The 17074-nt window shown below is 38.5% G+C and overlaps 2 protein-coding genes across 2 annotated transcripts; both read left to right on the top strand.

The window, feature by feature from the left end:
- Positions 1 to 19: 19 nt before the first annotated feature.
- Positions 20 to 7358, top strand: LOC117307203. Its single transcript, XM_033791882.1, has 5 exons — positions 20 to 372; positions 5201 to 5249; positions 5726 to 5857; positions 6476 to 6603; positions 6968 to 7358. The coding sequence occupies exons 1-5, from the start codon at positions 253 to 255 to the stop codon at positions 7088 to 7090; spliced, it is 552 nt and encodes a 183-aa protein (XP_033647773.1). The 5' UTR covers positions 20 to 252; the 3' UTR covers positions 7091 to 7358.
- On the top strand, positions 7141 to 15563 carry LOC117307333. Its single transcript, XM_033792054.1, has 8 exons — positions 7141 to 7193; positions 7358 to 7428; positions 8029 to 8225; positions 8686 to 8742; positions 9272 to 9407; positions 9919 to 9972; positions 11416 to 11598; positions 15104 to 15563. The coding sequence occupies exons 1-8, from the start codon at positions 7141 to 7143 to the stop codon at positions 15253 to 15255; spliced, it is 903 nt and encodes a 300-aa protein (XP_033647945.1). The 3' UTR covers positions 15256 to 15563.
- Positions 15564 to 17074: the final 1511 nt, after the last annotated feature.

The following is a 17074-nucleotide window of genomic DNA, read 5'->3' on the forward strand; positions in this document are numbered from 1 at the left end:
GCGTACGTACGTCGTCGTATGGCTATATGGGGGTGTCGGGTGTACTTTCTCATCTCACCACACGAAGCTATGTCATAGAGCTATATGATAAGAGCTATATCATATCGCAAGGTGGCTGCTTGATTTTGTCCAATTTCACAATAATTTTCTCTGGATAAGTCGGTACAACAACAGACTCTTCTTCCTGAGTCATGATGTGCCAACTTTAGACGTTGACGGCTGAACCAAACAGGTTTCTCAATCTCGTTTAAAATGGCTAGTAAATCGTCTGCAGTGACCGCAACATTCCTGCACTCATTGTTCATGCAAAGTCTATTGTTTTCTTTTGTAAGAAGTGATGAAGCTGCTTGTGCCAACTACTGTCCACCAGTGGTAAGTACATCGTCGTAATAGGATTGTTTGTACATATTCATTGTGTTGTGCTACTGCTATATGGCACAATTTCCTAACTAAATAAAGCCTGTATCGAGTTACTGCATAGTCGGGTAGTTAATAGTGAAACAACTTGCTATTGCATTGAGGAAAAAGGCAAGCACAGCACTGTGAGAGTGTGACTGTAAAAAAAAAGCTGATAAGTGATAACTAGCTAGCCAAAATCCCATCAAGTTTACATTGTTGTATGCAACCAAATTTATTCCTCCATGATGCAACTAACTCATTACTGATAGTGATTACTGATAGTGCCTGCCCCTTTTTCTTCTGCTTTAGCAAAGAAATTTGCTGAGCAGTGTTTTCTAGAAATTGGGCCCTGCCCAAATTACCAATGCATGCCACTGGCTGCACTAAAAAAACAGTTGGCAGTACATTTGGGGGGAGGGGTGTCTATCTCGGTAGACTGTGCAAGTCTTGCGCGAACCGGAGCGAGAAAACACGACAGACCAAAAACTTGCATTATATCAAATCAAATCTTTGCTTTAAATTATTCTAAATACCGAATTTGAACAACAAAAATACTCATTAGAGCTTGTTTAATTTAGTTTTAGCTTTTTAAACATTTATGCAATTAATCGGTTATAGTTTATGTATAGACAAAAGGAAAATTCTGGAACAAGGATGTTTATTTGATCTTAATTTTTTTTTAACCCCTGTTTGTGTTATCAAAAGCTGGGTTTTATGCGGACGCACAATTTTCGCGAGGGCGTTAGATTAATGTTTGAAGCAGTTTAAAGAGGAAGCTGACGCTTAAATGACCAATGAAAAAGCTGTTCACCCCTCGAAAATAAAACAAACGTCTGCGTAAGTTTCGTGATTGGAGATGGGCACCAAAATCTTAATTTTGTCAAGTAACTTGACCTGAGGTCAAGTGTTCATGTCGGTTTTTCTTCGTTTTTTTTATTGTACTTTTATATTATGTTGTATTACATTTTCAACAACATGTAATTATTAAGGTCATCAGTTACCTTAAAGACAGTGGACACTATTGGTAATTGTCAAAGACTAGCCTTCACAGTTGGTGTATCTCAACAATGCATAAAATAACAAACCTGTGAAATTTTGAGCTCAATCGGGCATCGAACTTGCGAGATAATAATGAAAGAAAAAACACCCAATTGTCAAACGAAGTTGTGTGCTTTCAGATGCTTGATTTCGAGACCTCAAATTCTAAATCTGAGGTCTCGAAATCAAATTCGTGGAAAATTACTTCTTTCTCTAAAACTATGGCACTTCAGAGCCTTTTCTCGTGATGTTTTATACCATCAACCTCTTCCCACTACTCGTCACCAAGAAGGTTTTATGCTAATAATTATTTTGAGTAATCACCAATAGTGTCCACTGCCTTTAAACTAAAATAATGGACGAAACAAAATCTCCCCAATGTAAAACTCCATTAGGTTGGGACCACAATGGTCCCGGAAGTTCAAATATGCATGAGAATTGCGTGAAACTCGCACAGTCTATTGGGAATGGGAATCAGGGATGGGCGTCTGACAAGGGCCGGGGGGGGGGGGGGGTAACTGCAATAGGACAGTGAGTCAAGGGGGTTCTGAGAGGGGTGGGGCTACTGCATCAAGGGGTTCTGAGAGGGGTGGGGCTACTGCATCAAAGGGTTCTGAGAGGGGTGGGGCTACTGCATCAAAGGGTTCTGAGAGGGGTGGGGCTACAGTGCATTAGGGGGTTCTGAGAGGGGTGGGGCTACTGTGCAACAGTGGGTTCTGAGAGGGGTGGGGCTACTGTGCAAGGGGTTCTGAGAGGGGTGGGGCTACTGCATCAAAGGGTTCTGAGAGGGGTGGGGCTACAGTGCAAGGGGTTCTGAGAGGGGTGGGGCTACTGTGCAACAGTGGGTTCTGAGAGGGGTGGGGCTACTGTGCAAGGGGTTCTGAGAGGGGTGGGGCTACTGTGCATTAGGGGGTTCTGAGAGGCCCGGGGTTATGTCACTGACACATGCTGACTCAAAAAAAGGCTGTCCTGCAAAGAGGTAAAAATCACAATTTTTCTCAAAGTGTTGATTGTAATAACAAAAATTATTCCAAGAGAATGTCAGTGTCACATAAAATGACCAAAACAAAAAATGTCATTTTGGGGAATTTTGACGAAAACGTGTATTGCTGTGTCAATGCACTTTGTACTTCCACAGCAGATTGTGGAATTAAAAAACAAATTGTGCATAGTTGTACCATCCCCAGAAGACATTTTCTTAGCTGCTTATAAGCAGAATGTATTGCTTTTAAACACATTTCTGCTTAGCAAAAGATTGCAAAATTCAGGTCACATGAATGTGACCAGGTTGGACTCCTCCGTCGCATACCAGGGCTAGTGATGCTATTTTCGCAGGTGTCCCTATAAATTCTTAATCTGATACGAAAGGCCTAATCCCAATTTTGTGGAGCTTACTACTTTCGTGCTGGCGTTCAGTCAGGATTTCTGAGATATTGACACACAGGGTTATTAGTATTATTTATATTTTGAAAAGGATATCGTTGTCACAATAAAAGACTAACATGTGCCTCCCATTTTGCTCAAAACAATTGAAACATTCAAAAAAAAAGTTGAGTTTGAACACTTCTGTTTAGTGCTGATATCAAAGCTTACATGTAAACCCAGTAGACAAATGAGACACATATATCCTAAGTATTCCTTCGATGCTTAAGTTCAAAATCAAAACACATAAAATGTGTGGGCCTACTTATTTTGATTCAGATCATCTTTTTCCATTTGACTCTGGTCTTGTAAACACAATATTTGTCCAGTAAAATCTTTGAGCAACAACCCATGTGGTCTTGTGGATACTACTATTATATATAAAGAAAGGACAGAGACCCCTATGCCCCTACCCTACCCACCACAAATTGGAGCCCTGTGGATTTACAGACTCTCTGGCAGAGGCAGTTCTTCTATGGTTCCTCTCTGTGCATAGAGCAAGCACTGTTGTGACCTTCAGTACTAATGGATTATTACCCATAATTAACCTGTCCATGGAGCTGTTTACAACCACAAAGAGTAAAAGGGAAAGTCCCATTTCTTTACCATGGAGTGGCACTGATTGACCTTCAGGCCATAATGGTACAGGCTGTTTTGAGCAAACCTAATGGCTGTTGCCATGGAGTGCAAATAATTTTGTGGGTGAAAGTTTGGCTATGTTATTACTAACTTATTGACAATTGTGGGAAACTAAGCTTGCTTGGGCCGAGAAACAATAGAAAACAACTTCCTGATGCAACATCAATTATAAATGTAGATCACAGAATACAGGGTTGAATATGGGACGTAAAGCCGTTGGTCCCGTGTGTTGTGTAACGCATAGAACCCAGTGTACTAATCGAAAAGAGAAGGGGTTAGCCCTGGTGTTCCTGGCGGTTGCTGAGTGCGCCATAAATTGATTGACACATGTAGATGATTGAGTTTGAAGGTGCACCCTTTGTATTTTTAGAGGAAGGGTACATGTACACATATCATAATATTGGCTCTAAGTCTGCTATGTACTCTTGAGGCAGTGGCATAATGATACATTTTACACTAGTATAGCACCCCCCCCCCCTTTTCTGCTTGTTACCCCACAATCAGAAGGGGGGGGGTGCTATACTAGTGTACATTTGTGCAAGTTTGGATGTCACCTTTAAGGGGAAGGGGGGGGTAAAGTTTTTGAAATTTTTCTTATGGGGGGGGGATCCTCTCCCTGGTCCCAAGCAGGGTGAGCACTGAAAATCCATAAATTCGTGTATGCTGGTAAAACAGGAACTAGTCTTATTTTTTTGTCCGAGATGTAGTTACTATGTCAATGTTAAACTACCAAGTACTGTATATTGTCGATAGTATAAATTGTTGTTTTAAAAAGTGGCTGTTTCCTTTGACTATAAACTGCTGACAATTTCTGGCTAATCCAGGCACAGCAAAGTATGTGAACTTAAATGTGTGCATACTGAAAACTAAGAAGCTTGTTTCAACAGCAATGATCATTGGAATGGACACAGGCTTATTTTGAATACAACAGGTACATTTGATTTTTTTTTTTTTTATTTCTATCCATTCTCAAATTTACATCAAAAATGCCTGGAAACATTTACTGCTTTTTTTCATTGACGTGTTGTTAATATTTGAATGAAATTTGAGGGAAATAAGGCAATTTATAACAAATGTATTAAGTCAAAAGGTGACTGTAGGAAATTGGTTTCCTGTCAAATGCCACAATGCTAATCATTCAATTAATAAACATATCCTGTTTTCACTGCATGAATCTTTTTATACATGTAAAATTACAACTATGGTGAGCAAAACCTAAATAAAATACAGTAAGGCAAAAAAGGAGAATTTCTGTGTCCAGTTACCTGACTGATCTTAACTTAATGCAGCAAACCTATACCATTTAGTTGGCTTTAAAAAACACAATAATAAACAAATAAATACATAAATAAACATGTAATACCCTGGACAAAATGTCTGACTTTGACCAACTTAAGATAAATGATCTAAATTAACTTCACAGGTTTGCACAATCTGTAAGTTGCAAAATCACCCATAATTCTTTCATCAAGTAAATTTAATAATATAAAATTCACTGAACAGTTTTGCATGACAGTAATACCAACAATAACGGTCATCATGTGATTGCATAAATATCACTTCCACCCTTTTCCCCTTGGTCTACGATGTACACTCATTGATTTATATTAGGACAACACATTCCAAATCATGCTTACATAACTTGTTTCATAAAATAAGTTTTTTTTTAACAGTTTCTTTATATTTGATTGTTTTTCTTCAGGGTTTTGTGGATGGATGGGAAACTACATGCCACCTACAACAGTCAACCGGTATGTACCAACACTTAGTCTTGTTGCAAGACGCTGTTATTCACTATCACTCAACTATTGTGATCCCCCGCTCCACTTCTCCCAAGTTGTGGACATTGCTTTGGTGCCCTTAACCATGTTCAGGTCTGACTGATACTTCTCGGAGGCAACAAAGGTGGTTGCCTCCATTCCCCCTGGTCACTGCCTTGGTGCCCTTGAAATTCTCAAGTAGAAATTTACAATTTCCTCATAGGGTGCCCTTTGCCAAAGAGAAAATGCCTAGGTGCCCTTGCCCTTTCATAAAAAGAAGCATACAGGCCTGCATGTTCTTTCCCTCATTTTCGTAGCTCCATGCTCATACATTGGGCTAGAAATGCCCTGCCCACATTACATGGTTTAATACAAGTCATAATTTGTACTATGCCTGTACACAGTGTTTAACACGAAAACATTTTTAAAAACCAATAATAGATATTTTCTTGTTCTGTTACAATCAGCCAACTGTGTAGACTCAGAGGTCGGGGATGTACCGTCTGCTCCAAGCAAGCTCATAGTTAATGATTTTGTTTATGAAACCCAAGGCACCAGGTTACTTGCTTTGAATATCACTTGGGTGCTTCCTGTTACTGGTATGTATGTGGTCATTTCCATTTGGTACTTAATATGTGTGGCAACCTCCAACCCCCACGTCCCCATCCCCATCCCCAGTTAAAGACAGGGGTGAGGGTTAGAATCCCAGATTATGCAAGATGATTGTTTTACTACAATTGCCTCTCTCCACTAAGGGAGGGGGGGGGCGGGGTTAGTGGGTACCTGCGATGGTAGAGTTTGAAAAAGCCTTTGGATTCCTTAGCAGCTCGGGCTGTATACTCAAGTAAGAGCTGAGAAAGATGGCAGGAATGGCCCAACGACCAGGGCGCTATATGTATTAGTGCATCGATTCATGATTGTAAAGATTCATGATTGTAAAATGTGCTACATGAGAATTTGTTTTAAACACTTTCACAAACTTGTTAATTATCAAGAACTAGTTACTATTGTTATTTAACCTAAGTTGTCTTGCTCCATTGTTCAATGAAGATGGACTTGACTAATGAAACCACTTTGTCCCAAAAGTCCTCCAAACACAAGACTTTAAAGCCAAAGAATGCCAAAAATCACTTGGCCAAATGAAACGGAATAAAATCAAATCAACCGACAGGAATTTGAAACTGAATGATGCATATGTGATTATTGTTTTGATGCAGGGAATTTCACTGGACTTGAAGGTTTCTACGTATACGTCATGAAAACAAACTATCCAGTTGGCTACTCTGAATGCAATGGAATCCGTTTTGATCGTCCGCTCACAATGTCAACATCCTTTGAATCTGAGGTGAGACGTAAATCATGTCAAAATCAAACTGCACAGTTGGAGTCAAATATGAGCGTGAAAAGCAGCACAAAGGGTTTGCGTAACCTGACACTTCAAGCCGTTAACCTTTTTTTTTGCTGCACCGTAACTTGCTCTGATTAATGTGCATGGTAGGAGATTTTGTGGCCCCGGAAATTAAAGATTGTCTATTCACGTGTCACAAGAGATTTCCTAGGAATGCCTGCCATTCTATTGTTATTCCATCTGCCATGCACACACAAGAAGAAGAAGAAAGAGTCGTGTAGTCATGATAGTATGGGATGCTGGGCGTGGTATAATAAGTCGGTATGTAATTGGTAACTAATTCTTAATGCTTTCTTTGCAGATTCTATTCCAGTTTTCCTGTTTGCGGAACATTAAAATGGACAGCCATTACAGTATTGAGATAACATCAATTGGGTCAAAACAATCCAATAAACGAGATGATTATCACACATCAAGTAAGTAGGCCTTTTTATAGTCCCCTAATTTGTCTGCTTACTGTAGATTTAGTAATTTATGGAGATTGAATCCTCATCTGTTGATATGAAGAAAGGGGGTCATCTCAAAAGGTGTTGAAATTATGACACAAAATGTCAAATTTCCGATATGACCAGTGTAGTATCTTGCCTATCAGAATGGGCCTTGAGTGTCAACTCGTTTATTCACGTCATCCGACGTGAAGGTGTTATAAGGAAGGACATGTAGCATTAACTATAAATATTAATGTGTAAAGCTTTCAGTGGTTTATTTCCAAACTAGGTTGTGTACGCAAACCAGGAGTTGGAGGGTGTCCCTTGGTCATTGGTAAGTGTGTATAAATTATAACAAATCTTATCAATCCAAATATTTTGATGAGGTGATCCCTTGGCTGCCGTTTCCCAGGTTACATTGCAAACTTGGGTGCTATTCCTGTCAATATGGCAGCCAAAGGTTTTAGGGTTTCTGACTGGCACCCCCCCTGCCCCCCCCCACAAAAAAAAGAAGATCCCTGCCCCCTCCCCCAAACAAAGATTATGACAAAATAGAGAGACCACCATTACAGCTAGATAGCTCAATTGGTAGAGCACTTGCGCATTAATCTGCACTGTCAGGTTCATATCCCATTCTAGTCAATTTGTCTTACTTCGACCAAAATTGAAGTTAAGAAAAATCCTTGCATTCATTCCTTGAAAAAAAAATGTATTTTGAGAAAATAAAGTTCTAAGAGATGTACACTAATGTTTTAGGTTCCGTGGAGCTCTAAATAGTTGTTTTGGTCAGTGAAGTTTTACAGCAGTATCGTGTAGTCAGGATCCCTGTTCAATTATGGCTTATTGAATCTCAATAAATTCAGCATTTTGTTTTGATCATAGATTTTTCTAAATCCTTGAATCTTCTTTTATTTGTGCAAATTTTTCTCCACAGAACCAGCGGAGGAATGGAAACCTTCACAGGTACCAACCATCATAGTGTCGTACAACACCGTGTCTGTAAACACCGTGTCTGTTTTGTTCAGTACATATCCAGGGGATAGGTGGATAAACTACCAGATTAATCTACAACCCTGTAATGGAAGATCAACTCCCGCAGCACTATCTCAAATTGTCAACACCAATGGCTCTGTAAGTTTTTGTCTTGGCTGAATGAACCTGCCCAAAGGTGGTCTAAAATAATGGTGGGGTGTCATGGCCGAGTGGATAACACCAAACTCAAACTCTTGGGTTTCTGTTCGAGTCCCCGTCGTGACACTTGTGTCCCTGGGCAAGACACTTAACTATAATTGCTACTCTCCACCCATGGGTAAATGGGTACCTGTGAGGACAGAGATGGTTCTTGTGATGGGTTTAGCTTAGGATCACATACATAACGTGTTTCACAGGCTGTATTACTCCTGAGGGAGCTGATATGGTTTTAGGAATGAATAAAGGCCAAGCGACCAGGATTAATACTGATGGAAGCACTTTGAGATGCCCTTTGGGTGTGTGAAGCACGGTAAAAATCGATTATTATTATTATTATCCTTATTATTATTACAAATATTGATTTAATGAGTGCATTATCACAGACTATTTTTCTTTTCAGACTGGAATATACGTATATGTGTTTAAGGATGTACCACCAGGTTGTTATAGTGCACGTGTAAGTAGCACATTGTTGCAAACCATGTAAAATATGAAATCTAGGTTTTCAGTAGGTCGATCTGGGCTTGAACGCATTACAGTCCTCTTTCATTTCCATAAGAGAGTGTCACTGCTCACACATGGTGCGTTCGTTTAGCTTTCCTGGGTCGACCCCGGTCTGCCCCCGTCCATTCGAATAGCTTTGCCGGGACTCACCCGGGTCAGCCCCCAGTGCCCTGCTTGTGGAGTGGGTCACTTGGGGGTGACCTGAGGTGTATGCCGTCATCACGAGAGAGCGAGTGTGATAATTCGATTAGCTCTTGTCAGGGGCTCACTGGAGTGAGCACTAGGGGGTTGACCCAGGGAAGCTTATCGAACGCACCCACAAATTTGTGGGGGAAAAAAAACAGTGAGAAACTGTGGAATAATAGCAAAATGTAGCTTGAGCAATTTTGCTTAAGGATAAATTCTTTCAGGGTATGTCAGTGTTTATATAACCGTCGGACTAATCCTGTTCTATGGAATATATACGTGCCATGACATTGTAGGTTACCCTCTACCAGAAGCCAACTGGGGGAATCGTTGATGGACGTCCAGTTCGGTCTGCACCTTTCAATGTTACCAGAGTGACAGTCGGGCCGACTGAGGAACCAACAACTTCACCTGATGCTGAAGACAATAATGGTAACTTGTTTTTGTTTACAAATTATTTTATCGCATTAAAAGCCTTTTTTTAAAGGAAAGTTACATTTGTAGATTTTTAAGTGAGAAAAAACTCTATCATAGTTTATCAAAAGACACCTTAGCTTAATGCAATTTGTTCATGTCATGGCTGGTTTTTGTTAACTGAAAATAAAAACAAATGGTGCTCAGGAAAAAAAAGACGCAAAAATAGACCAAACTTGTATCGGGCATTCATTTTCCAACTACCACCTATGTTCGCTGTGCGAGCGGCAGCGCTAACACACCAGTGTGCCTTTTCCATTCTTAATATAAAATAAAAAGTATGTTTTACTATAATTAATTTTTTCCTCGTTAAGGGCCTACTGGACTTTATGTGTTACATCCAAGAAAAATTATGCTCTAAACATTTTTTCTTGTTATCATGAGGTTCATCAGTTTTTTGAACAAGTGACTGTAAAATGTCTTTCCAAATATGATTTTACAAAAACCTTTTCTTTTGTTTATGATGCAGTTATCAGAATTTCATCTCAGAAACCAGGAGGACTCGCAACACCAGCTGATGTTGGTAAAAACATTGGTAACTTTAAAACACCGATTATTTGTTAATATTTTAAGTATTTGTATTCTAAACTAGAATTACTCTTGAAGTATTTTTAAAGGATTATGACATGATTAATATTTGGAGGAATAAATTACACTCAGTGGTTTTCCCAAAACACCATTCAACCAACATGTACAATCTTTGGCAAATTCCACTGGCTCACTTATAAATTTGAAGCGACAGAAAACTGTTAGTGTTAGTGCCTCGCATTTCACTCACCTAAACTTTAACATGTTTTCTGCATATGATGGAATGTTTTGGATACGAAATGTGTCACACTTGATGCTTATTGCAATTGAAAGCAGTGGTCACCAATATATGTGACCATCCACCACCAATAGGCTGTAAAGTCGCACTTGCACATTGCAGAGCCTATTAAATTGTTTGGGTTTTCAAAAAAACTTTGAGAAATCTGAATAAAAAAATATGTGGCTTTGAGAAATCATAACTTTGTCAAGAAATATCTGATTTAAATGTGGATGGTATCATTTTGAAGCTGATTACACACTCTCTCAAAAAATGCATTAATCCCATAACAGTGAAAGTGTCAACTTTACAGCCCATTGGTGGTGGATGATCACATATCAACTTAAAATAGTGCAATGTGCAGTTGGAACAGCTTGGTACGTAGAGTGTGATATGGGACCATGCTATGCTTTAATATCACTCTGTTGTTGCCATGGATAGTCCAATCAGAATGAAAGATGCAAGTTTCTTGATAACACATAATGCAAACCAGAAGTACCAAGAAAACAATTGGTTGATGTGACAACTTGTTAAGAATTCATTTGGGCAATTCCATGGTCAGTCGCATTACACTTTTCTGTGTCATTTCTCGATCTTGGTGCTAGTAGTTCTCAGTGAGATATTCTGTCCACTAAGTTTAAAGAGACTGATTTGTACTTGACACCCAAGGCTTTGAATTGATGATATTAGAAATGTTGTGGGCTTTGTGCTCTGGATGTTATAACGTTGTTAAAAGCGGTCAGTCGCACGCATTACACAAAAAGGACATGGTAAAAAACACACTTGTACAATTCAAAAATTTCCTCTAACCAAAAAGCTTGCAAAAGTGTCGCTATATGTAACACAAAACTCTGATACATGAGTATCCAACAGGATACTTATAAATGGTCAGCAACTTGAACTTTTAGGTATACATGGCAAAACCATGGTCAGTCGCATTAGAGTTTTCCAGTCAATTAAGCCACGCCTACATGGAGCCCAAGCTGAGTTCTTATTTGGCAAAAATGGGTTCATTCCTTGTCAACAACTAAAAATAAATTGGTTTCATATGTTAGCTATAACTTCTAAGTGGAAAGAAAGTTGTGTCAAAAACGGTGTCATGTCCATGTTTGCGTGGAATTGCCCATTTGTTTATTTATTTTGTGTCATTATTAATGCCAGAGGACAAACCGAAGACATTGTTACTTGAAGGACTGATCGGAGCAGGAGTTGGCGTAGCAGTGGCTATACTTCTCCTGCTTACCTTCGTCGTTAAGAGACAAAGATCCCAGGGACAAAGCGAAATAGTCAGCCCTCAAGAGACTCCCAGAGCAGGCCTTGTCAATAACATGGTTCAGAATGATTGTGAGTACAACAACAGTAGTCAAAACTAGACGTAGTGTTTTTTGTTAATTACAAAAACACGGTGTTCGGTTGGACGTTACGTGATGACGTAGTTCAAAAACATTGAACCATAAAGATGTTTTTTATACAATGCGTCGTTATTTTATAGTTAAGCTTGTATCACACTTTTGAACGACTTGTTTCTTCACAAATGCAATATGTTTGTGTGAGATTGACATCAGTTTTTTTGTTTGCAACTTATGAAAGCCCTTTAAAAATCTAGCTCACCCCTGCACTGGATGCTGTACACAGATTTGATAATCAACAGCGCCCTCTTTGGTGGGCAAAAAGAGAGCGCTGTTGGGAATTCCGCCACAAACTTTCGCGCCATATGATTTTTACACATTTTATTGTTATTCAATACCTGATGACGTCATTATGACGTAATTAGGCCTGTGTTGTCTTAAAAATACTAAGGTTCAACTATCTATTGAGTTTCAAGGTTCAAATCGATCTCAATCTTGAGTTATGCCGTAGATAAGCTCAAAAGTGTTTTTTTTATGAAAAAAACACGAAGGCGAACTTTGACCCAGGGTAACGACCCGGAAGTTAAGGTGGTACGATTTTAGCGTTAACTTTTCAAATGTTGTCCAAGTCTTTATCTATCCGATGCCCAAGTATGAACATCATAGCTTTTATATTCGTTGAGATACAGCAACAAGCAAATGGTCCTTTTTTAACATTAAAAACCTTGTCATGACGTCATTAATGCTGCATCATTCCAAAAAAGTGGCGGTTTCATCTTCTCACTATTGCCGATGTACACAGTAAGTTTTAAGTTTGTACAAGCTTTACTTTTGTTTAAAATTGCTTGGGAAGGTTCAGAGGTAAAGAAGAACACGAGGAAAATTAAATCTATGAACAGATTGTTGATAGCTTTTTAATTTTCACAGAAAGTAAAAGTGTAAATCTATTACATTTATACCTTTCTTTGCACAGAAAACAAATGCTAAGTTTAATACTTGTTAAAGCGATGTATTTTATTAGTAAAGAGCTAACTATGTGCAAAGTTTGAAGGTTTTGTGATCCTTGTGATGTTTAACTCAAGAGTAAACTTCTTAAAAGGTTAACTGGATTTGGGGAAACTTTATACGAAACAACAGTTTACTAATTTTAGACTTGTGAAGTAAATAACTGTAAAAGACTTATTTATTAAGTATTACAGAGGTTTCGCAAGTGTACGACACGGGTACAGATACAACTAAGATAACTGGGATGCACGTTAGATTTTGTTAGGCATTAAATAAACACTTATTTTGAAAAGCAATGATTTGTACACAAAGCTTTACCGTGTAGCGCGCTAAACACTGCCGTGAGTGCCGGATAGAAACACCCTTCACGAGTCGATGTCACGAATCCGCTTCCCGGTGTTTGATCAAAACATAACCAATGTTCGTCTTTTTCTGGTTGCATTTTCTCACATAATTAAAAGTCATACGAATCGCTGCAGTAGGTGGCCATCTCAGCGAAGCTTCGTCTTTAATTCCGTTTTGATAATTAAGCCATGAGAAGGGCGAACAGGGGAACAATTTGACGCCGAATATAATATGAGCGGACTTCAATTGTAAAATGTTGGTAAACCATTAAACTAGCGCTACGTTGTAAGTACAATGACCTGAGACTTGTCAAAACATGAATCGAAATCACGCGTACAGTCAAACGATGCACTATTCCGAGCAGAACACACAGGCCTCGTGGACTGAACAAGGTGTGATCAATGGAGCGGAACGGCCAGGCAAAGCGCTTTTGCAGTGTACGCAGTTATCACGCGGGTCAACACATCCGTGGGCTTTATCGTCCGATTTCGACCAGAGTTTCAGGTCAAATTGGTATCATCTCTGTGGGAAAGTTTGAGCAGGATCACTCATCTATAACGGGATGCAAAATTTATGTTGAAATGTTACGTAGTTTTAGAGATCAAAAATTGTAAAATTGTTCAACCTTTGGTTTGAACCGGAAGTCAAGGTCAAATGGGGTCATTTTGTGTGTAGCGTTTTTTGAAGTTTGATCGACCTGTCCGATGATATGTAGATTGTCAAAATCCACCATGTGGTTCAGGAGTTATGATTTCTTTAAAATATTTAACTTTGATTTGTTGTAATTCAAAACCTGATGACGTCATCATGACATCATTAAGTTTGTGTGGTCTTATTATTAAGGTTCAATTGTCTGATGAGTTTCAATGTTAAATTCCATATCAATCTTGAGTTATGACAACAAATTGTCTTTTTTTACAAAAAAACACAAAAAACACAAAGGCAGAGTTTGACCTTCCGGTACGACCAGAAGATGAGGTCATACGATTTTGGCGTTAACTTTTCAAATGTTGTCCAAGTCTTTATCTATGTGATGCCCAAGTATGAACATCATAGCATTAATATTCGTTGAGATACAGCGAAAAGCAAATGTCGTTTTTCAACTTTAAAAACCTTGCCATGACGTCATCAATGACGTCATCATTCCCAAAAAGTGGCGGTTTCGTCTACTCACTATTGCCGATGTACATAGTAAGTTTTAAGTTTGTACAAGCTTTACTTTTGTTTAAAATTGCTGGAGAAGGTTCGCAGGGAAAGAAGAACGCGAGGAAAAAAAAAAACAAAAAACAGAACAATAACAATAGTTGTTCGGCTGTTGGCCGAACACCTAATTAAATTAAACTGTTACTAGCAAGCAGAGACAGCTAATGTTGGGAAAAAAGTTAGTGGCCCATCACAAAATCTGGTGGCCAAAGAGGTTATTTTAATGTGAAACTGTTCAGCCTCGTTATGCCAGTAACAAAGTATTAGTAAGCTGCGCACAAAATAGCTAAGCACCATAGAATATGCTTCCACATGGATAAGATTACCAGCCAAAATAACATTTCATTGTGTATCATTTGTAACCGGGAATTTAATGCACCATTTTCCGGTAAAGCAGCTCTATGAAATTGGTTTATCTGCACTTAAAATTTTGCCTACCAATACCATTGATTTTGGAATGTAGGTAAAGTTCTTACTCGCCTTAATTTCTCCATATACCTGCCCCTTACACGACCCAAAGCTATCCTGTGTAATGTTATAATATAATATATAATATAGAAGTCTTATAGCACACTATCTACCAACAAGGTACTCAAAGTGCTAGGGATATACAAACTTTCAGAAAGATAGGTTATTGAAGTGATGATAATTCTGAGACCCAATTATGTAGCACCTTATAAGGGTTAACAAGGTGCTACGGCGAATACAAAAGCCACAGCCAGGAACACCAGGGCAAACCCCTTCTCTTTTCGAAAAGTGCACTGGGTTTTTTACATGCGTTACACAACACATGGGACGAACGGCTTAACGTCCCATCCGAAGGACGAAGCAATGGTTAAGTGTCTTGATTAAGGACACAAGTGTCACAGCTGGGGACTCGAACCAACACTCTGCATATCAGAAACAGTAGAGCTTTTAATATTATTTTCTTGTTTATTGTGTTGCAGTGACGGGACCAGGCTACTGCGATACCTATGGACATGGTGATAGTGTCAGTGTGTTCCGATCGGAATGTTCACAATGCTGTGATTATGCTGGTTACCCGGACAACCCAGAAGACTTTAAATCTGTCACTAATATGTCTGGGGTTACAGTGTAGGTACAAACTTACATGTATCTGTAAACAATTGTCTCAATCATGTTGTATTTGTCTTAATTCCATAGTACTCAGAACACTTAATGATACATGGCCTACTCAGTAAAATAAACTTGGTATATGCAGTAAAACTTGGGTGAAAGCTTAGGGGGACACAGAGTGGTGCACCGTTTTTTCTTGGGGAGGGAGGGGGGAGGGGGGGAGACTTTGAAATTGTAGTTTCCGTTTGCATTTATCCAAGACAGGCCCCTTTTAAAGTGTACTCTTTATGTCATAAGATTTATAACCTGGCATGGAGGTTAAAAGAAAAATACATTGTGTGCATAAATATAGAGAAATGGTTTAAAAACATTGTACATAAAGTATTTCACCAATTAGTTATCAAAAGTCCATATTACAAATTGGGGGTGGGTGGGGGTACAGAGATCAATCAGGGGGAGGGGGATGTGCCCCCCCCAACCCCTTATAGTTACGCCACTGGTTTTACTACCTTGGTTGAAAGAGCAAGTTGAGCAAATTCCTCTTGCTGATAGTAATTGAAAATTTGACTGGCCCGAGATGGTGTTTGCTATGCAAATATGAGCAATTTCAAGTATTTTGTGAAAATTAGTTGGAAAGATTATGAGCAACTTGCAGGCCCGGCTTAAACAAAATAGTAACGTAAATCCTTATAATATGTTTAGCCCCTAAAGCATGGTGGCACGTTTTCATAATTGACAATTAAAATATGAGCTTGTCCTTAATTTTTTTTCCCTGTTTTTCAGTTGACCCTGTGTGTGTGCATAATCTAGATTTTAGTTTTTATTTTTTTTAATTTTTACTATTTTGAATATATTATATATATATCGTCATTTTTGGGTTAAATTGCTTTGTACAGCGCACTGATGCCTCTGCTTTGTACTATTATTATTGACAAGTTGTATGCGTGATACTGTGTTTATTTCAAAAGGCTTCGGATACTTAAGGGTTTTGTATTAATTGTGATATTTCTACTTCAATAGCGATTTTAAAGGTCAACTTACACGGATTTTAAGTACTATATTGAAATAAAGACAGTGGACACTATTGGTAATTGTCAAAGACCAGTCTTCTCACTTGCTGTATCTCAACTTATGCATAAAATAACAAACCTGTGAAAATTTGAGCTCAATCGGTTGTAGAAGTTGCGAGATAATAATGAAAATAAAAAACACCCTCGTCACACGAAGTTGTGTGCTTTCTGATGCTTGATTTCGAGACCTCAAATTCTAAATCTGAGGTCTCGAAATCAAATTCCTGGAAAATTACTTCTTTCTCGAAAACTACGCCACTTCAGAGGGAGCTGTTTCTCACAATGTTTTATACTATAAACCTCTCCCCATTACTGGTAATAAAGAAAGGTTTTGTGGTGATAATAATTTTGAGTAATTACCAATAGTGTCCACTGCCTTTAAGATATGTCAAAATATTCACAGAAATTTTAAGAAATTAAATATTTTAATACTAAAAGTGGTTGAGACGATACGGCATCTACCGTATTTCTAACCATGCTGACAAACAAGTCAGTTAAATGTACAACCTAAAATCTTTTACAAAAATAAAATTATCTTTGAAATTGGTTGCTGTTACAGCTTTTAAAGTTGGTGGTTTTATGTGACACTAATTTCTTCTATAGGTTACTTTAAAATGTTCTTTTATTTCATCACTGTTTTTCTGAAGCCAATTTAACCACTCAAGCCAAACTTTCATCTTTAGAGAATGCATTTTTTTAATCTTTAACTTGCCGCCGACTGTTTGCCAACTTAACTTTGACATTTCAGCAAACATGACAGTAGAAATTATT

The sequence above is a fragment of the Asterias rubens genome, chromosome 2, assembly GCF_902459465.1.
Source record: "Asterias rubens chromosome 2, eAstRub1.3, whole genome shotgun sequence".
NCBI lineage: Eukaryota > Metazoa > Echinodermata > Asteroidea > Forcipulatida > Asteriidae > Asterias > Asterias rubens.